This window comes from Corvus kubaryi, unplaced genomic scaffold, assembly GCF_017639235.1.
Source record: "Corvus kubaryi isolate FWS band 111438036 unplaced genomic scaffold, C.kubaryi_AGA036_p1.0 138, whole genome shotgun sequence".
NCBI lineage: Eukaryota > Metazoa > Chordata > Aves > Passeriformes > Corvidae > Corvus > Corvus kubaryi.
In genome coordinates this window covers 16,748,695-16,770,478 of record NW_024580672.1, presented here as the reverse complement: position 1 = coordinate 16,770,478, position 21,784 = coordinate 16,748,695, and the positions used below count along the sequence as shown (strand labels likewise).

General features: G+C 40.5%; 1 protein-coding gene across 2 annotated transcripts in view; it reads left to right on the top strand.

Annotated features, from left to right (window-relative positions):
* The window catches only part of GFRA1 (GDNF family receptor alpha 1), a 137,628-nt gene that overhangs the window by 69,711 nt on the left and 46,133 nt on the right, over positions 1-21,784 (top strand). For both annotated transcript variants that reach the window (XM_042019408.1, XM_042019409.1), the window contains exon 4: positions 12,441-12,780. In XM_042019408.1, coding sequence (XP_041875342.1) covers positions 12,441-12,780 — 340 coding nt within the window. The remainder of the gene's footprint in view (positions 1-12,440; positions 12,781-21,784) is intronic.

The window sequence follows — 21,784 nt, the reverse complement described above, 5'->3', positions numbered from 1 at the left end:
GGCAGTGTTGTGGGCCAGAGGAGTGACACTGTACAGCTCCTGGGAGCTGCACTGCTGCTCCCTCTGCAGCCCTGCACTGGCTGCACCCTCAGGAAGGGAATGTGTTAATACATTAATAGTGTTGAATAATAATGGTGTCTTGAAATGGGTTCTTCACTTACTGAGACATGTTAAACATAATTTGCCTGTTTGGAAGCCATACATCACTAGTCAATTACTATTTCAGACCCATCCATTTAAGTCAATACTGCACAAGCATCCTAACAGGATGTGAACTGGGATGTCAGTCTCAAGATAGGAATTCCTGGCAGCAGTAACACTTTTTACCTGATCAGTGTCAGGAATATGAATGTTGAAAAGAGAATGAAAAAAAAGGTATTTGGGTAAATGTTATAATTTTGATTACAGGAGCATTATACACTCTTGATTCATCTCTTCTCCATGTCTCTCCAGTGCCTCTTGGACAGGGCTACTGCTGCTGTATAGTTATTATTCTCCACTGCAGAATTGGCTGCAGTTCAGTAGTGTGCATGTGTGTGAAGTGACTCTGAATAAAATAGACTATTTAAATGTAAATAGTGTTGTCATTTTACTTAGTGAGGCTCACTCCTCGCTAATTAGGAAGACATTCATTTGACTTAAGTATTTGAACACCAAAATAATTAATTTTGTTATAACACTGCTTTTCTCTTTCAGCTGTGTTTACTTTTGTCCTGTATACCTGTGCATTCCCGTATTTGCAAACATGTGTGCAAAATAAAACCCAGTATATTCTATATGTATTTTAGAGTTAAAAATGGAGCCATGGAGAGTATAAGCTGATGTATGAGCTGATGTCCAGTTGCCTATAGCACTTAATCAAATGTTCAGTTGATCTAAATGGGTTTAAAAGACAAGATAAATTTGGGTGTAAAACCTGGATTCAGAGGTTTTTGAAGCAAAAGGAAGTCAAAATACTATGTTCAGTGAGCTTCAAACTGGGCACTAAATGACAGCAGAAGCATAGGGGCAGCACCTCGAAAAGGAGACACAAATGCAGTGTAGTTAACAAGTCAAAATAATTTTATTTTCTCTTTGCCTTTTTTCCGAAAGAACCGTATTTTTATGTTTGCAAAAAAAAAGATATATTGGCCATTTATAAGAGCTAAGGAAAGGTAACCAGACTATATCAGGAGAGGGATCTGTGCAGAACAGGGGAAAGCCAAGAACACCAAAGACAAAACAGAAAGAAGCTTTCTGTCTATTGCCACATGTTGTACATGGCATAAATGAAAGTGAAAGGTAATTTAGATTAGACAGTAGTCAGTGGTCTAATTGTTAGTGTGCTGTAATCTATTAAATATCATAGAGATCTCAAGTTAACAAACCCCCAGCTGCACTGTTGGTAAGTGACATGTATCATACACAGCTGCCTCACCTTCATTTTGTACTGCTTTATCTTCTGGGCACACAGTAGGATGGGGACCGTCACAATCATTATTAAATCTCCAGGGCAGTACCATTGAAGTTACTTATTTCCAAAGTATCTTGTTTCCCTTGATCCATTAAGTACACCTGCCTCAGTGCCCACATCTCCTTGTCACTGGCTCTTGGGCTCAGCAATGAGACTTTAGATGAAGTCAGCAGCAGCACAGTGACTGAAGCTCACATAACCAAATCCGTGAACAGACAAGAGTTACCATTTCTGCCCTCTTCACACTGTGGTGAATTTATTTATATTCAACAGTATTTCGTTGGGACCAAGTGATAGAGAAAAGAAGAGCAGCTGGTGGTGGATTAATGGAATGAGGCTCGTATTGTTTGGTCGATAGGCCAGATAATTGCCCCGAATGGTTTTCACTGGTAGCAGAGAAGGGGTGGGGGGCTGGCGGGGGGAGTGATTTGGTGCCTCCCCAGCTGCTGTGGGTTTTGCTATTCTCTGTCTCTATTGCTGTCTCCAGTGCCAGGATGGCACCCTCTGCCCCACCCCTGCTGCTGCTGTCACTAATTGAGCATCTGCCCCTTGTCTGTCACCCCTGCTCTCACTGTGGTTTTAGCCTCTTCTTTCATTTGTGCTGATGGGCTTTTGTCATGACCATTGAGACATCTGTGAATCTCCCATCTAGGAAGGATGGAACTTTCCTCTTGTTATTTTGGAGAGGATCTTTCCCCTTTCTCTGCTTTTAACTGTTTCCTGAGTTATCCCATCAGCTGCTCTTGTCAGACTGGATTCACAATCACTTCTGCAGCCCACTGTCCTCTCTTGGTTTCCTTCTGAAAGAGTAATACCACAGAATAAGCAGGATAATTTTTCTACTAAGGTTTTATATACTTTGACCTTTTTTTTTTTCAGGTTATAGCCATCAGGAGCAAGCTGCTGTCAAAGATAAGCTAATATATACTCCTGCAGTAGACAGTCAATGCGTGTAAACCATCCCTACCTACACCAATACTGCTTGAGGCTGGAGTAAGCCATGCTTCAGCAACTCTTGCATTAGCAGGTTTTGTCTGTCTGTAGCAATCTCCTGAGTACAACTCATACAGAAACTCTTGGGCAATGATTTGGGGTTTTTTTAATAACCTCTTTTTCCCCCCTCTTCATCCCCCCCCCCCCCCCCCAATCTGAGAGTAAATACCAGAACTTTTGATATCAAGAAAATGTGATTTAAGTTGTGAAGAAAGAATATCAGGGAGACTAACTTGAAGATGAGTAGAGTGATGGGAGAAGGAGGGTCGTCAAGAAATTAAAAAGCCACTGTTAAGAGGAAAGGAGTAAATTTAGGAAGAAAGCAGGGGAATTATGTTGCAGAAAGTGCTAGATAACATACAATGAAAAAATTTTAAAGGGATGCATTGGGAATACTGGATAGCTGTTTGGAGAGGCTGTGGATTTACTGAAAAACCTTGTGATTCTGAGATCAGATATGAATACTTGCTTTATCACATACAAGACCTTTTATTTCTAGAATTTCCTTCCTGCCCTGACAAGGTCTCCTTCCTTGTCATCTCCTTTCTCTGCTTCAGCCTAAATGCTGCAAAATCTGAGGGGCTTTGGGCAGACTTAGCTGAGAAGCACAGAAAAACATAGCATTATTGACAAAGCAATTCTAGGCATGTAGTTGAAACACTAAAATATGTGTTGGAAATTTAAAAATATTAAACCTCAAAATGGACACTGTCTTTACATTGGATAGCAAGTATTATGGCTGACTGAAATAGGACAAGATGCAAAAAAGTAATAATAATTAGCTAAATATTTTGCATAATCAAAAATATATAGTCAGTTTATTAAATAGCTCTAAAAATCCTTGTTACTATTTCAAAATCCAGTTATAGTTCTGAAGTTTTTCTGAAAAAGGTTTGGATGTTTTGCTTGAGCCTTTGTGAAAGTTCATTTAAGCTTCTTTCCTTGTTCCATCAGACTTAGTGTTGGTATCACACTGAGCTCAAGTATCTTAGGATCAACCTTAAGTTAGACAAAAACATTTTTATTTTTTTCCTCATGCTGATTAATAAATGTACAGTAGCTATCTTGTGAGATGAGAAATGAAGGCACATAGTACTGAAACATTCTAGTACATATATATGTGTGTATTCAAATGTGTCTATATGCATCTATGTGAGGAAAACCTAGGCCATTGTAAAGTAAGAATATTCTGTGCTGTCAGTGTATATAATTGCAGAATTCCTCTGATTCTGGTCCACCAAAGTAAAGAATGCAAAATCTCATGTTGAATTTAGTTTCCCCAACTGTAAGATAGTGTGGTTAGAAAAAAAGCAGCCAAAAACCAAGCCAGAAGCCACTGCTTGTCTGAAATCTGTGGTTAGTTCGGGTTTCGATGTCATAGCTAAGAGCGTATCTGGCCCCTTCTTTTCTGTAGCTGGCATGGCTTCAGGAATAAAGCAGTTGTGAGTGAGCAGAGAAGGGACTTTGGAATTTCCTGCACTCCTGCTGTGTAGATTCAAATGCTAAGTTTAAATAATAGATGAAGCTAAGATTATTATAATTGATCATTGTATGATTTATATGGAGTAATTATAACTAGGTTGAGAAAGAATTTTCAAAAGCTAGTTTCCTGGTAGCCAGAGCCATTAAATAACAGTGTGCTGCCAAAACAAAAATTAGGTGGGAACATAGCCACAGAGTTCCAAATGTCTGTCCTCCACCTGATTTATAACTACCCTGATGATGACAGTATCAGTGGTATTTTCCTTTTAGAACAGTAGGAGCTGTTTCAATTGTTTTTCTTATCTTTCTAACAGAACTCCACATTGTTTTAAGTGTAGTCAAGCATAATAACTGGAAAACTGTAAAAATCTAATGCATAACAAAACGAAAAGGTGTTAGAGGTTGAAAAGGTTAATTAAAAGTGTAATGATCGCATTTACTGAGACAGTCCAATTAATCACTTTATTCCAGTGGTTGTGTGATACAGAAACCATTGCTCCAGAAAAATGATTCCTAGTGCTGGGATACATGGTCTGTGTTCATTTAAATGTGTATTTTTCTACAAATGGAAATTTAACTTTTTATTTTAAGCTGCTATTATTTATTTGAAACTATTTAAGTAGTAGCTAATGTTTAACCCTGTATCCTCACATAATACACTACTCCAACCATGCTCCCTCTGAACAGGATGGGAGCATTGCCGCCTTGATACTTGCAGTCTTACAGCCCCACGGGAGGTTTGCTTACAGTTTAATGGGGTTGTAGGTATAGAAGAAATGAAGCACTAGAAATACATCATTATGTAATGTGATCTCTCTGAAACAGTGTATACAGCCAACAAAGTGAATTCTCAAGTGTCAACAAGCACAGCTAAATGTGATTTTTACCACGTCAGCTGGAAAAAAAAGGAAAAGAGAACCTTGAAGGATCAATTACAAGGGTCATAACCTTGTATTATCTGATTTGCTGTAATATTCACACAAGCCTTATTGGAATGGGACATAAATTTGAAAAATAGTGAGATTAGAAAGGATTGCAATGCTAGAGCAAAGAGCTAGAAGCTTTCTCCTGGTTTATTTTGCTGGGGCAGCACTTTAGAGGGAGCCCATTATAAGCAGGAGAATAGTAGTTATGTTAACATGGTAATTAATCAAGTCTGAGGAAAAGAGGAAACAAGTTGTGAATTCAATTCTGTAGTAATAAAAAGAAATGCTGAAAGTTGCCCTGTAAATTGGCATGACTTTGGCAAAACAGTCCCTCCCTGTGTCTTGAGAACTAGTGTGCAGTAAATCACTTCTCATGGCAACCGTGTAGGTTTGAATGTTTTCACAGATTTATTCTTTATTTCTGTGTCTGCTGGTTCTTTCCTAATTCTGTTGAGTTAGTATTTAGCTAATAGTAAAATACTGAACTGTATAAAACAAGAGATATGCAGTAACACATTTGCACTCTGACTATTTTTAAGGGGAAATTAATTAGAAGAACTCAGCTGAAACTCTGGTGATAGCCTTCCACATCACAAACCCAGCCTCTCACTCAGTACAGAGTTTGAATTGTATGTGGAATGACTGAATCCCTCAGAAAGAAATGTATGCTGTACATGGCCTCAGTCATGCGTAATCCATCCCTGGTGTTAGTGCAGTGTAGATAGGTTAAAATGATCTTTACACCCTGAAACTCTTGAGGGTAGAACAGAAATCATTGGTGCAGTAATGTGAGAAACAGTGGCTGGATCAGTTTGCAACAACTGTAGTTTCTTTGTTTAGCAGCCTCTGACTTTATTGATGCTTTTCTGCCTCCTAAGTGAGATACTTTGGACAGAAGTAACAGTAGCTTTAAAGAGCCAAATTCATAACTTCAACTATTGAAAATTCAGAATAGCTGCAGTGAACAAAATAGATTTAACTGTGCTGGCATGAATATAAAGTACAACTGCTGTCCCCAGTGCCGTGTGGAAACTTAGGGACCCCGGCATAACCTGTCATTAGATTTGTAACAGAAATGAAAGGTGATAGATTAGGGTATTTGTGAGTGAAGACAGAATTTCAGCAGTGTACAGCACAGTGTTGTTAACACTGGGGAGTAGGGTTTCCTTTCCCTCTCTACCCTTTTGAAACTAAAATTTAGTCCAGATCACTGTAGGTTTATAAGACTTTCCTCTTACATAACCTGTAAGTCAAGCAGATGTCCCTCAATCAATCCCCAGGGCTCTGCCCCCTCAGAGTTCCCTGCTCAGCCTTTCCCCATTCCTCCCCAGTAAAGAATTAAAGTATTAAAGAAATGGTAAGGTATAATTTCCCCCCTTTTTAATCAATACATATTCAGCACAGGAGTTGCAATTTCACTGCAACCTTTATTTGCACTGTCAATGAAATGCACCAGGTACTGGTCAACTGAAGCAGGATCTAAGTCTAAATATAGGCAAGAGCCCTGTTGAGTATTAGAGCCCAGATCCAGTGGTGATCTTGGACAAAAAACCCCACAGCATTTAGAGAATGTGGCCCCATTCATAGAATTAAACTCCCAGGAACAGACCAAGAGATACATCCATCCACCTGAAAGTCAGAAGCCTCTGCTTCCAGGTGATATCTAAAAACCTTAGCAAGATGCTCCGAATCTTTATAAAGTACACAGAGAAAACTGCTTTAACAACAAGCAAACAAATAAAAAAGAAACAAGAAACTCTTGACTAAGGGGATAGTGAGGGACTGGCACAGGTTGCCCAGAGAAATACCAGATGCCGCATCCCTGGAAGTGTACAAGGCCAGGTTGAATGGGGTTTGAGCAACCTGGTCTAGTGAAAGGTGTACAGAAATACAGAAACTGAGCTTTGTTGCAAGACTTTGGACCTGAGGAGCCAGACTCCCAGCCTCAGGCAGGTGCATCTGTCCATGCAGTAGTCAGTGTGTGCTCCTGGGGGTAGACAGCCACTCTTTTAACGGGCACCCCGCGCAAGATGTTGTGGTGCTTCAGTCACTAAGGTAGTGATCAGAACAGTCCTTAGCACGTGGGGTGTCTTTGGTCTCTGCTTATCTCTGTGGGATTTCAGAAAGCCTGGGAGGGTACCTCGTGGGTTTGGCAGTAGCTTGGTCTAGAAGGAAGGGAAGGAGATGTGGTATAAGAAAGGGTTATGTATTTTTGGAAGGGATTAGAAGTAGGGAGCACAAGTGGGATCGTGCCTTTGCAGGCTTATAGAGGCTTCTTCAGGGATGGTTTCCAGTCATTGCTCTTATAAGAGAAATAACTCTCTTTCCTGGGTGCAAGCCAGGACCCAGCAATCTGCCTGCCAGGGAGAGCTCTCCTTCTTGGGCTGAACCACCTTGCTCCCTCTTTGTTTTGCAATAGGCACCATTTCCTTGTTGAGAACCCTCCACAGTGAGATGGTTTGAGAGCCCTTCTGGGAAATGAGAGCAGTGTTTCTGAGACTCTCATGTCATGGAAGGCATTGAACCAAAGTCTGCAAGATCCCAGCTGACGATTCACCACTGGAGTCTCATAAAAACAAAGGCCAGGGAGTGTTGGGAAAGACTTCAGACACAGCAGTTGTACATAACACAGTAGCTGAACACTTCCAAACATAACATGGTAGATGAACACTTCCAAATCATGCTTTTTGGTTCATACTAAGCAACATGATTGTTCCCAATCTCTAAATGGCTTGCACAGGAGATAGTATTTACCTCCTCAAGCGGATTTATGGGGGTATTCAGAAAACAATTCTAGAGACGGAGGCAATTTTTGTGATCAAAGACTTAATGACTAACCAGGAATATAAAATGTTTCAGCGTTGGTCTTAGGAAGCTGAATTCTCATTTTAGGCATTTTTGTGTCTTTCTGTTGCTGTAGCTTTGGTTGTACCTTTCACAGGCACACAGGAATCAGTCTCATCTCAGTCTCACCTCATCTCAGATCTGGGGCCATCAACTGTAATTTCAACATGCATCTTGCTGTATGTGGTAGTACTCCGAAAGCCCTGGTCATAGCTGATAATGTATGAGCTTTTAAGTCACCTGCTTATTAAGATCATGGAAGAGGTTTGAAACAGGCCAGCTGTGCTCTAAATGCTGAGCAGAAGAGAACTTCAGAATAACACTTTATATCAGTCTCAGGATTTTTTTGGGGATGACTCAGCTTTTGGCTACCCTTTGGGATTAGAAATAATTTCTCCAGGAAAATGGTAGTTTATTTTAATCCATTAAAATGCAGATGACAATATTTGCTATGCTTTCCTTATTTTTTAATCTGCTCTTCTTACAAAGCAAAAGTACTTTGCTGAACCCCATAGCAGCACTTTTGTTAAAGTGGGATCATGGATCTCTTCTCAATTTTGGTCAGTTTTTGGTTCCTATATGCCATATTCTGCACCTGTGTTGGAGAAGGCCCATACCCATGTGGTCACCTCTATCACTTTGTAATTTTGCCTTCCATCACATTAACATTTATTGCTCTCTTTACAGCATTCCCTTCACTATATCCACTTGAAAACCTACTAATGCTAATTACTTGCAAATAGTAATGGTAATTTTAACGACAACCTCAGTAAATTGCTTTTTATGTGCTGTAAGAAAATTGAAAACTAAGTGTCCATTTTGCTGCTTAATAAGAATCTTATAGAACAATTAATATTCCTTGTTCTCCTTCTGTCTGGTGGGAGCACAAATAAAAAGCTCCCAGTATCCATTGAGAATCCCTTCTTGAGCACCATGGGATGGGTTAACAGGAGTTGAGGAGACACAGTAGGTGCAGAAATGAAATAGAAATGGAGGTGCAAGGAAATTGAAGATTAAGGTGGAGAGACTGTGAAAGAGGGTAAAGCATGAGGAAGATCAAACAAGGTAGAGGAAGCCCTATTAAAACTTTAGGAGCACCTCTGAATAAAAGACTGGAGCTTTTGGCTGTCTTCTTTCTGTGGTCTGTGGGAGGTTGAGTCGAGGACTGCTGCAGCTGTAGAAGTGTTGGGCCAGGGTGGGGTGAGATGCAGGAGGTAACAAACTTTGAAGTGGTCGGACCTTACGTAGTACAAGGTCTGCTTTTTCACCAGTAAAAATAATCAGAAAACGTGTCACATGTGCAGTAGAAGAGCTGGGGGTGCAGGTAAAGGCAAGTCAGTGTCAGTACCCAGGGGTTCTGCCCCAGAGTCTGTGTGTGTGCTGTGCAGCAGCTGCCTGGTGCGAGGGTGGGTTCAGGCATCTGGAGCTGCTGCTTTCCCACCAAGGGAGAGCTCCTGGCTCTGCCTGGGCTCTGCCTGGGCTCTGCCTGCACCCCATCAGAGCAACATCCTCAGCTGCTGGATGGAGGCTCCTGCTGGGAGGCAGCAGCATCGTTGTGGTCCCAGCTCAGCTCTCCTGGGCCCCGTGCTGCAGACGGGACCCAGGGCCTTGCTCACAGCCATGAGGCGTCACCTGTCACCTGCCTGGAAGTGACTTCCACGGAGGCGGTGGTGATTTGGCAAGAGTGGAGAGCTGTGTGGTTTGGCAGAGAATTCCAGAATGGGCTCAGGGAAAGCAGATTTGGGAGAGAGGAAGCTCTGGGTTGGGAAATGGTGGTGCAAAGAAATCATTACTTGTCCCAGGCTCCTCCTGTCCTGACTGCCCCCAATCCGTATCCTAATGCCCCAAGAGAGGGGAAAACCGAAAAAGTTTCTCCTTACACAAACCTTTCCCAAAGGATTCTCTCATAAAGAGTAGCTCTGGATTAGATCCATTTGCTTTTAAAGTAGTCAGTACCTGGTAAGAGCCAAACTTCTGACTGTCTTGATAATTTAAGCGTTGCGGAACAGAAGCTGGGTGGAATTTTGACCTTATAAATTACTGCTGCATAAGTAATCCTCAGGAACACTCCCTGTATTGTTAATTTGTAGTTACCACAGGACTTAGGAATAATGATGTTGCATTTTTGCAATAAAAACAAAGCATTAAATGTGTTGCAGATTGTCAATTTTGCATTAGAATATGATTTAAAAGCTTAAGAGAAGTTGGTATTAATGAGAAGAATTGATTTAGACAGTCTGGTTTAATTCAGATGAAGTTGATGCATCTCTTTTACATTTAATCTTGGTTTTAAAAGGTAAAAATAATTTGTATAATGTTATAACAAGTATGCCAGAAACAATAGCTAGAGATATATTTATCAAAACAGAAAAGTCAAGGGGCACTTTACAGCCAGGGCAGGTTTAAAAAACAAAACCCCCCAAAAGCAGTCTGTATTCAGAGTTGACATGTAGAGATATGTGAGTCTTGGGCAGATATAAATTGAATGACAGATACGAATATGCATAACTCTCGTTTGTGAGCACTTTGCACCTAATTCAACTCTCACCCAAGATAACTTTGGCTGCTCTTTGCACTGTCAGTGACTTGGCTTATGTTCTGCCTTTTAAACAAGATTGATTAACCTGTCCCTTTTGATTTTTGAGGTGCTGGTATTCACAGTGCTTTTCAATTCTGCAGCAGCATATACCAATAAGTAAGCTGAAGTTTGTTCATATTGCAATACCCCATTCGAAGCTGTTCCACAGAATTTTGTTTTAAAGAGTGGAATTCAGCAGTTGACTCCCAGGCAAAAATAACCATGTAATTACTCTGCAATCACATAGTAATTAGCATATACTATTCATATATTGCATAATTATATGCCCTGCAGATTACATAGTAATTATATTTGTACTAAACATATAATTCTATATACTATGTAAAAAAAACCTTGAGAGTTCATAGTTAATATTACAGTTGTATGCTAATGTAGTATAACATTTTATATAAAAATGTTACCATTTTATGAGGGGGTTGTATTTTGGGCATCTCATCTCTTCTGCATCTGGTGTTGCTTAATCTGTTGTAGCATGCTATTATAAGAAATGCTTGGCTCTTAATTTATAGTCAAATGTTGCATGTTTACAAGTTTGTAATTTATGAAGATAAGATGCAAAAAGTTGCCATTTTATTGTGCAAGCAGCTGAGATTGGGAAGGACTTGGAGCATGATTGTTGCATTATAAAGGTTAAATGCACAAACCCACTGAACATAGTTAAGCGTGCTGCTAGAGGGAAACACAAATGTAGTGCTCCTTAGCTCTGTGTTGTTTTGGGGTACATAAGATGCATGGGACAGTTGAAGGTGGTCTATTTGAATAATGGGAAGTGTGTGCAAGCAGCCAAGGCCCATCTTGGGCACAGTGTGTTCCAACAAATACAGCACCTCAGTGCAGCATCTCAGCCAAGCTGCTTCGTGTTTTCCTGCCGTGGAAAAGGAGAAAAGGTTGATGTCCTGATCTGGGAGTGGGAGGCAGAGTGATAGAAGAATGGAGATGAGTGGCATTGAGTTATAGAAGGACCTTGGACTGAGTTTCTGGGTAAAGGTGAAAGATCTAGGGAAAAAAACCTTTTCTTAGGAGTAACTTAGAGCTTTGGATCGTTTGAAGCATTTTCTCTTTGGCCAGCCCCCTGCAAGAGGTTGCAGCAGATTTTAGATATTTGTAAAGTGTTTTGTTCAGCTTGCAGATTCTGTAGCTGTGAGAAATTAATGTATTTTCTTGGATCTGTGATGTTGGCATTCCTAATATCCAAAGTAGCGTTATGATTATTCTTAATTGAATTTCGCCAGTTGCCTTAGTTTTCAAGCAAAGCATCTATTGGGTTTTAATATCTGGATAATGTATTGCAAAATTAAATATGTAATTATAGCCTTAACTTATATCTGAGTTTAATTTTTCCTGTAATTTCTTGTAGTGTGTACATGTGTATGTGTGAGAAGGGGATATATTCTTTGTTTTAAAATGTTTCTTTCACAGTCACCTTTTAATTTTATGTCAGCTTCTTCAAAGCTTGTAAAGTTCATAAATTTTCCAGGGTTCAGGCGGCATCTGTAGATATTGTAGCAGTGTTTTACCTAAGCATGGAGCTTGCAGGCCTTGTGGGTGGCCTTAGAAAGCTCCTGGTCGTGGGGCTGCACCTGATTTCCCTCCTAGCTGGGTGGGCTGTTCTCAGACTGCAAAAAATGTAGTAATGGGTATGTCTATTTTACTTTCTGCACAGTACACAGATTACTTTTAAATGTTGTCACCTGGGCTTGACACGGCATGTCATTTAACTTGTTCAAGGAAAAAAAAAATGGGAAATGTCAGAGCTTTACAAAACCAGAGTTAGGAGCCCATGTTCTCGCTGTGTTCTTGTGCCAGACATAGGCTTTCCAATTTACCAAGGATTTTAAGAGCTGTTTAGTGAGACCAAGTCTTACCCAATATTCGCCCTGCATGTCTGCTACAAAGAAGATGAAGTACAGCCTGTCCAGAGTGTCATTTGCTTGCCAGCATTCTGCCCTCACCGCATGCCTGTGCTCTTGTTCACTTGTTAAACCATTATTCCAAGAAACAGAAGGACTGGTCCCAGCATCTGGCACCGAAAGTTTTGTATGTAACAAATATATGTATTCAGGATCTCGTTAACAGTGAAATAACCACAAAGCACGGTGTAAATGTGACTCGTTTCTCACTGCTGTTATGTTGTTTTTTCTAGTGGAGCCAGTACTTTCAAAGGGGAACAATTGCTTGGATGCAGCCAAAGCTTGTAACCTAAATGATACCTGCAAGAGGTTCAGATCTGCTTACATAACCCCCTGCACCAGCAGCACGTCTAATGAAATCTGTAACAAGCGGAAATGTCATAAGGCCCTCCGGCTATTTTTTGACAAGGTCCCCCCAAAGCACAGCTACGGGATGCTCTTCTGCTCCTGTCGAGACGTAGCCTGTACAGAAAGGAGACGGCAGACTATTGTTCCTGTGTGTTCATATGAGGACAGGGAGAAACCAAACTGCCTGAATTTACAAGAGTCCTGCAAGAAGAATTACATCTGCAGGTAAGATAGCACACGGCAGGGGAGTGATTAATGAGGTACTAGATAGAACTTTTTGGTGCTGATGGATTTGCCAGGACTAAGGGTCAGAATACCCACTAAGGAAGAGGATGAGTTGGAAAAAATCAAATGCCTCTGACATCCTTAACAGAGTAACAAGAGCCCTCATTTGCTTACAGTGTGTGCCTTCTCTAAAACTGTTCACAGCTACTCCCTCGCATTATGGAGGAGTCTTTAAAGCCCCAGCTTAATTTTTACAGATTTTTGTTGGAAACACTGGGTGTCTCTACAAAATGATGTCTCATTCTGATTTTTATGTCCCATTAGTGACTGGGTAAAAATAGAATTTTTCATTGTAATGGGATTTAATTTCACTGTACATGTGAGTATTAATAATTGGGCATACAAGCTTCACGTTGTACTTTATAAATAGTCACAGTACACAGTGTACTCATGTGTTTTTAATTCATTGGAAAAAAAAGGAATCCACATTGTAGACAGAATCCCACTATCTTCATAGAGCTGGTCTAGCCTTGAAATTGTTTTATCTCCCCTCCCCTGAGAAGAGTGCTGGGCTGATGCAGCTGGGGGGTCATTGATTCACTGGCCTAATTCCCAGCCTCTGTCCCTGTGTGTTCTGGCAGTGCACAGCCCTGCTTCTCAGGACAAACTGGGTCCTTTCCCCTCGTGGGGTCCCTGCAGGTTGTCACACAGCGCTTATCCAGTGGCATACAGGGCATCCTCTGCCCTCAGGAAATGCTTTGCTCCCACTTAGCATTGTGTATGTTTATATTAGAGCATTGTTGTGCTAATTTCATATTTATGTAGTCGTGCCTGAGAATCCTGCTCATTTCTAATGTGTAAATTTCTTGTAGATTATCCAATTCTGTGAATTAGCAAACAAGGGAGATAAACACTATTGTAAAATGTCAAGGACACTGAAGATATGATCTAAATCTTAATAAGTACTTACTTATGCCTGGTAAAATATTTACTTTGAAGTTTGTTTATGAGATTTCCACTGCTGGTCTTAAGCTTTTTGCAGTAGCACTTCAGATGTGCTCAAGTGTTGTTCAGAGGTGAGGAGGTGAGCAGTGCCCTTCGCTCCATGGCTTTGGGGAATCTGGAGACACGTTTCCTACTGACCATAACAGGAGCAGATTTAAATCAGAGCAGTCTGACTTGCATTCAGCACCTTCACTGCTGATGCTGCTGCAGTTTATGAAAGCTGGGTATGTGTAGGCTCGGAACAACCCATTTTCTATTTCCATGTTGTCCCATTAGTATTTTTGCTTGTATGTATTGCCTTGCCTATACACAGGTCTTGTTAATTAGTAGAGTTACAGTATCTTTCGTGTGTTTTCTGCCAAACTGTCAGTGTGAAATTGGAGAGAGGGTTTTATATAGAGACTTCTCCCTGTTATTTGGGTTGTAGTGTTCTGGAATTAACTTGTTAAATTAATGCCATTACTTCTCTCATGACTGTGTTTTTCTTTGGTCAGTTTTGATCTAATGGTGTCCCAGCAGTTAAGTTTTTAATGGTATTTTGTTTAATTTAACTTCGTGAGTCTGGTGTTGTGCTTTCTCCATTGCAATGTTGCAGAGGAAAGCTTGGTAAAATCTCTCCCTGAAGTTGCAGCCAGCACTGGGATGAAAATGGATTTATTTGTAAATAAACGGTGGCTTCTTTTGCTTTAGAATGTCAAAATTAAAAAGTTTTGGCTCTTCCAAGGCTCAGTGAGACCTGGCTATGAGGGTGAGGGGGAACACTGGTACAAGGAAATGGGTGGGCAGATGCCTGCAGGGTCTGGGACAGACTCAGTGTGTGCAGCTCTTAGGTCCTGTGGACGTCAAGCAAGCTGGATGTGTTGCTGAGAGTCACCTCACGTTGGTGTTACAACCTCCTGGGCTCTCTAAACTGCTGGTGGTTTAATACCTTCCCTCACTGCTGTCATGAAGAGGAGGAATTGGCACCAAAGCTATCCCAGCCTATAAGGCAGTGAAAGACATCTTCTCTCTGTGACTTGTTGTGCATTTAAAGGAAATTGGTGAGATTTGTTCTCCTGGTCCTGCAGGAAAACAGGGACTTGGGCAGGGCAGGAATGAAATGGGAGATCTCCTCCTTGCTGTTGAAACTACTGGCACTGATAAATATCAGTCCTTATAGTAATTCCAGATACATTTAGAATAATTAAAACAGTAATCAGTAGGTGTGTAATTCTTACTGTGATAACTTCTATTTCATTTTGCAATCAGAAAGAGTATCTAAATGGCAGAATAATTTGAAAATATGTTCTGCCTACTGTGAAGCCAGATAATTTAGAAACTGTTATTTGCATGCCTATTACACCTATTAAAGCCTTTTCATAATGCTAGTTTAGACAAGGGGTAAAAGTTCCAAAGGTTTCCTGAAAATATGTTCATAAAATGGTTTATGAATGCTTCTTACTCAGAAATACAAGATGTGAGTCTGCCTGTACTCTGTATAAGATATCAACTGGGCCTGTGTAAAGTATTTAAACATTCAGTTTTGAATGCTCTTGAAAAGCTTTATCTTGGTGTATGTATCACCAAATCTGTTCTTGAAACAGAGCTAAGAGCAGGGAAGCAATCTGGCCAAACTGTAGGTACCACTAACAGAGATGGCAGGATGCTTTGCTTTTTTATTATTTTTTTTATTCATTAATCTGTCTGTTATATAACAAATTCTCGATCAAGGGGAAGAAGAGACCTGAAATGTCAGGAAATGCAAATATGTTCTGACTTATGTAAACAATCCTAATTTTCAACTTCATCAGAATGCTGAATGGTTCACTTTCATTATCATTTGTCTGCTGCCTCTACTTATATCCCAGTCCACATCCAGCTCTGAAACAATTGTAGTCTCTCAGGCATGGCTGTCAATGCTCAGTGAGAAGAAGAGCAAAAAAATCCAAGAAGAAGCCATTAGAGTTCTTTTTTGTTGTGAGCATAAACAAATCTAAGAAAAGTCAATGTACCATAGAAAACTTTCACCAGTGATGTCCTAGAATAGCACAAACCTCTGAGGAACTTCTTGATCTGATCACTTCAGCCAACAATTAGAAACTTGAGAAAGGTGACTGGCATGTTTTAAGAATATCATCCTGTTGTAAATGCAGGACAGGGTGCTTCATATTTGCCACTATCACATTTGACAGTACTGCAAATACTATTTTGCTTAGTAATAAAAGTGTGAGTCATTAGTTTGGTCTTTTTAATAATCTGTGTTTTGAATTTGCATACTGGGGGTTTTTTTCCTGGATATATTGAGAAGGCACTGTCCAGAATGATAATGATACAGACACATCATTTATTGAAATAGTGCTATCAATCCATTCATGTGGTGCAAAGATCAGAAAAGAACGGCAGCATTTTTTGCTGATAAAAGAAACTAGTAAGAGCATGCTTCTTGTCCTCCACAATAATTATACTCAAAATGACTGGTCAAATCATTGAGGCTCATTTTTGAAGCTCAAATAGCCGGAAAGAAGTTCTTAACTAACTTCAGAAGACAGTTGTCTTCTTAATTTTTTGCCTTTAGTTCTGCAAAAAGTACATGTTGCTCTCTGCAGCTGTTTGACACAAAAAAACCCCAAAATTGTTGCATAACATATTTAAATAACTTCTTCTTGTGGGATAGCTGAAGGATAATAATGAAATATCCAATTAGGTTCCAGTACATGGGTCATCTCCTCGAAAATACATTGAAAAATGTTTTCAGCGCTGTGTGTTCAGAAAGCCAAATCTTTACAAATGCGCTTTCCTTGGTGTGTTCTTACCTCTTGACCAGTTTCTGGTCACCTGTCCTATCCAATCTTAATTTAGTTGCAACTACCCATGCACGTCTGTATGAAAGATATCTGCTTCTGCAGGTATCAGAACACTGTGTGAAGATATGCAAACATTGTCAGTGCAGAGAAGAGTTCATCCACTGGAAACGTTAGAACAGAAGCTCAGCTGCTTGCTGCATTTCCTGAAAACATCAGAAACTTGCCAAGGAAATAATTTTCCTTCATGATATTCTGTTGAACACTTTTAATGATCATTTACCTTGGAAAGGGGGTCACTGTGTCTGTGCTCCTTTTCCATAAGGCACGTGAAAACCTGCAGGTGCTTTACCCCTGTAACCTGTTGGTAAAAGTGGCTTCTGTGTGAGGCTTGTGGACTGTTCCTGCAGCAAGTGCCACTGCTGACTGCAAACCCTGCACCCTCGTGGTTCAGCACTAGAGACAAGTCTGTGGTGAGATGTTATAAATGTGCAGGCAACCAATTTTGTCCTGCTCCAGGATGGGGGGAGCCCAGCATCTTGTGTTAGGAGGGAGCCATCCTCAGTTACAGCATTAACAGGGAGCAGTGCACTGGAGGGATGTGTGGGAGGAGATGGAAGAGGGGAAGAAGAAGCCCTTTTCTTCAACTTTTCTATTCCTTACACTTCTCTTCCATTTTTCTCACTTTTTTCCCCTTACTTTTCTTTTCCTCCTGCCTCTTCCCCTCGCTTAGTCTCCTTTCATCTCTTCTTTCCTGATCTTCCTGCAATTATCTGACTTTCAGCGCCTCTCTGACATGGTTGAATTCTATTACAGCCACTTACGGTGCCTCCTCACCTGCTTCTCTGCATGTTGTGCTTTTCCTCCCTCCACATCCTGCCACGGTCCAGTGATCATCTGTAATTCAGCAAATGAGAGGGAAAACAGAGGTGCTGCCTCCCTTTCTGAGCCTTGTAGCTGATATTGGTGACAATTCAGTTGGTCAGATAAAAGCCTGAGAGCTCACTCTCAGCCTGACTCTAGTTTTGCATGTTAAAAGCACACTTGGTGGGTATTTTCATGAAGGACTCAGTAGCATTATACAGTTATGGATAACAGAGCTGGGTTTGAGTCCCTCCAGGGCATTTATATCAATTTGGCGCTTGGAGCACTCCGGCAGCTCCTTGAGATGATTGGTTTGCTGTGGTTATGCAAAACCAGGACAACAGCACAGTTTTTGTAATGCTGTTAAGGACATTAAGAAAAGGACACTTGATTTCTAGAGAAGTGCCAGGTGTGCCTGCATTCTGTGTTTGGAGACTGAGTCAGGGAGTGGGTGCAAAACCTCTCGTGCCTGACTCACCCTGCAGTAGGTGTAGGATGCTTGCAGTGTAGTAGGGTGAGCCTGAGCTCTCTGCACCTGCACTCAGGAGAGTTCCTGTGTCTCTAGAATACCAAGCGGGACAGAAAAAATTGGAAATCTACCTTTTGGCCCATGCCCACAAGCTCACCTCACAATAGCCTGAATTTGAAGAGTGATTTTTATGCATATATGTATATACAAGCATGTAAATGTATGCATATATGTATATATTGCTAGAGGTTTATTTATTTAAGTGAAAAAAAAAAACCAAAAAAACCCAACCAACCAGGTATTCATTCATTTTAATGAACTAATAGTGAGGCATGGTGACAGTCCAGAAAATTCAAAAAATGGGGTCTGAGGGGAGGTGGGAAAGAAGCTGCTGTACTCTGCAGAGGAAACTTGATGGTGTAGAAGAATATGTGTGTGGGGAATTGCTAGCCTGGAAAAAAATATTAATGCAGTCTCTGCAAAATAAGCAAAAATCTTTCAAGAAAGGCAAAGTAAAGATAGAAAATGCTGCAATATTGTATTATTTTCTTCCCTTTCAGTCCCTTACATGATTCATTACTTTGATGTCTTCTGTTAACAGAGTAAATAGACATAATATTGCTCTCCCCTCCCCCACAGAAACAAAGGTAATTTAAAATTTTTTCCATGTGAGTAAAACTCAAAACGAATCAAGAAGTTCCTCCTTATAAGATATCCATAAATCCCTTTGGAGTAAAAAAAAATCCAAACATCCAGCAAAATAAGACTGCTTTGTCCCTGTTGAAATGTGGATGGATCTCATTCTGCAAGTGCCAAGATCTGCTTGGCTGGCCCTCTTTTATACTCTCTCTGTTCAGCTTAAGAGGGGCTTGAAGATTAAAAGCTTGCTGGGTGGTTGACGTTTCTCTGAAAGCGGGAGAGACACAAGGATACAGTAATTAGAAAAAGGGCTCTGCTTTAGTCCTGCACCCAACTTTCCCTTGGCTTTGTGCTGTACCAATGAAGAGTGTTCATGCTCCAAGAAGCAGTAACTAGAGAGTGTCTTCATGCTGAGGTCCCTTGTCAGGCAAGCTCAAAACTCTCCAGGCAGCATCCCTCCAGTCAGGTGGATCCTCTGCTGATCAGGTTAAAAATAACCTGTGGTGCTGAATATTCCAGATTACCTGCCTACAGGGTTGAAGAAGTGAAAGTGGGAATAAAGTGTGCATGTGTGAACATACAACAATCACAAAATAAATTTGGATACCAGTGGTTCAGGTTTTATAGGCTGTATTTAGATACCCTGCTTCCATGGCAGTCTCTTTCTTGTCAAAACGACTCAGTGAGCTGACTGAGGTACTTGTGACCACTGCATTTCAGCTCTAAGAACCTGGGGGCATTTGTATTATCTAAATGTGGTCCTTCAGAGAGCTGTTTAGGTTGGAAAAAACCTTAAAGATCAACAGGTCAAGCCATAAACCAAACACTGCCAAGCGCACCACTAAACCATGTCCCCAAGTGCCACATCTACAGGTCTGTTAACTACTTCCTGGGGTGGTGACTCCACCACTTCCCTGGGCAGCCTGTTGCAGTGCTTGAAAACTCATTCCATGAAGAAAATTTTCCTAGTATCCAATCTAAACCTTCCCTGCCTTCCAGGCACAACCTGAGGCCATTTCCTCTCATCTTGTTACTTGGAAGAAGAGACCCACCTTGCTACAAGCTCTTTTCAGGTAGAGAGCAATAAGGTCTCCCCTGAATGTTCATTTTGTTTGAAAAGCCTTATTTCGTTAACTTAAGTGGAAAAGAAAAGCTGCCTGTATAATTTAAGAAATAAGAAGACTGCAGACTGGGAACATGAGCCAGGGAGGGGGTTACAGCAGGGCTAATGTGACCCATTTTGTTTTGTTGATTTATCGGGGGGAGAGATTAAACTACAAATGTTAATTAAGCAGTTTCACACATGTTTAGTCAAAAATATTGAAATACAGGACAGTTAAATTTGGCATTAAACTTTAATAGAGATCTTAATTTGAAGCTACTCATGTCCTTACCGTTTAGCAAGCACTTAATTGCTTTGCTGGATGGGGTTCCACTAAGAGTACTGCTACTGCTGATCTTTTGAATTGTTAGTTGAGAGATTTCTGTAGAGAAGAGTTTAGCATCCACTGGTTTGCATGAGTGGTTTCCACCCCCTGATCTATTAGATGTGGTGAAGAGAAGATGTGTTATGTACACCCAGTCACATTTGGCCAACTTGCTGTTCCTGGGACAAAGAATGGGTGTATATATCACACCTTTTTGCATGCATTTTCTTTAATAAATCAAAATGGTTTTTGTGTTTACCTCACGCCATGTTTATGCTACAGGCAAGAAGCTGCTCTGTGTTTAATGTAACAGATCTATTCTATCAAGTCCATTCCCAGTGTACTTCCTCTGACATCAGTTACTTCAGTGGATTTATTCCAGGGGAATATTTGGCTCTTCCTGTTCTGTGTAGGTAAATCTTCAGGCAATGCTAATTAGGATAATGTCAACTGATTTTACCATTCCATTATGCTGGACTTTGTAAAGGTTATTTATATCATTCTACATCAGGGCCCAGTGAGAGAATATTTCTGGTGGCAGTCCATCTATTAAAATAGCTGCAAGAAAATGTAAGCACTGGAGCTAAAAATAAAACTCTGTTTCTCAACAGAGCAAGTGACAGCCACATGCATATTTTCAAATTTTAGCATTCTAATGTTTACTGAATAGAAATTGCATTGATTTCATTATATTAATAAAAACTACCATGTTACTGGAGTAACTCCTGTTAAGTGGAAGCCAGATGTAAATGTACCAGTGTCTGCAAAGAGTTCTCAGCAGAGGTGGTGGTTGTTTCCTCTGCTTTAATGACCTGCTGGCTTTAAAACAAGTGACACAGAAAGGGTTTTCTGGTGTGTGTTTACTGTTGATGATAGATTTTCTATGTGAGCTAGCTGTGACCCTTGTCTAAGATTATTAATAGATGACCTTACGTGCACACATTTGTGCTTACATTATATTTTTTCAAGCACATTCTATAAACCATTAAAGGAAGCTTTTCTGTTGCAAAGCACAAACGACTAAGAACTCTGTTAAATTCAAACTGTATTATTTGAATGTTAATTCACTTTCTTTTGTTCCATTTCAAGCATAAATCACAGTTGTTGTCCTCTCAGTTACGATGTTCCCTTTGCCAATTAGTCATTATGAAATGGTGGAGATACATCTCAGTAACTGCCCATCATGCAGCATTGCAAAATATTTTTCAGAATGGACAGTTCATTTGAGAACAACCTCTGTAAATGTCTGTGTGTATCACAGGCTGTCAGCTCTCGGCCTCACATTTTTTTTCTCCGCCTCGTGTGTTCACGATTTTTTGAGAGTGGAGTCAAAACACAAAGCTCTTAAGACAGCACATCATCCTTAACTGGTAAAAATGGTTTGTTTTCCAATTTCACACTACAAATCAGTGCTTTCTGTACTATCATTATATATCCATATTACTTCTAAAAGTAAGTAAAACATGCTGAATAAGATCAATGCTCTCTTAGTTTGCTGCTGCCAGAACTTCTCGTCTTGCTGTTTGGTGGGGCTGTTCTGTGCATGAAAAAAAATGGGTTCACACGAAAGAGACTCTACTCTGCTTTTATCTTCTATATTTCTGGTTTTGTATTTATTGTCTTACTCCGAGGTCGGAGCAGTATTTGGAGTAGCTCCAGGATGGATTTCAGCCATGTTGGCTGCCTACAGACCCTGCTCAGTTGAGTACAAGCACACACTGGACACCTTTTCTTTCCTTGAGCCACCTCTCTGACGAGGGGACATGGAGTTGTTTCCTTCAGGAATGTCACCACACATACCATTGAGATATTTTCTTATG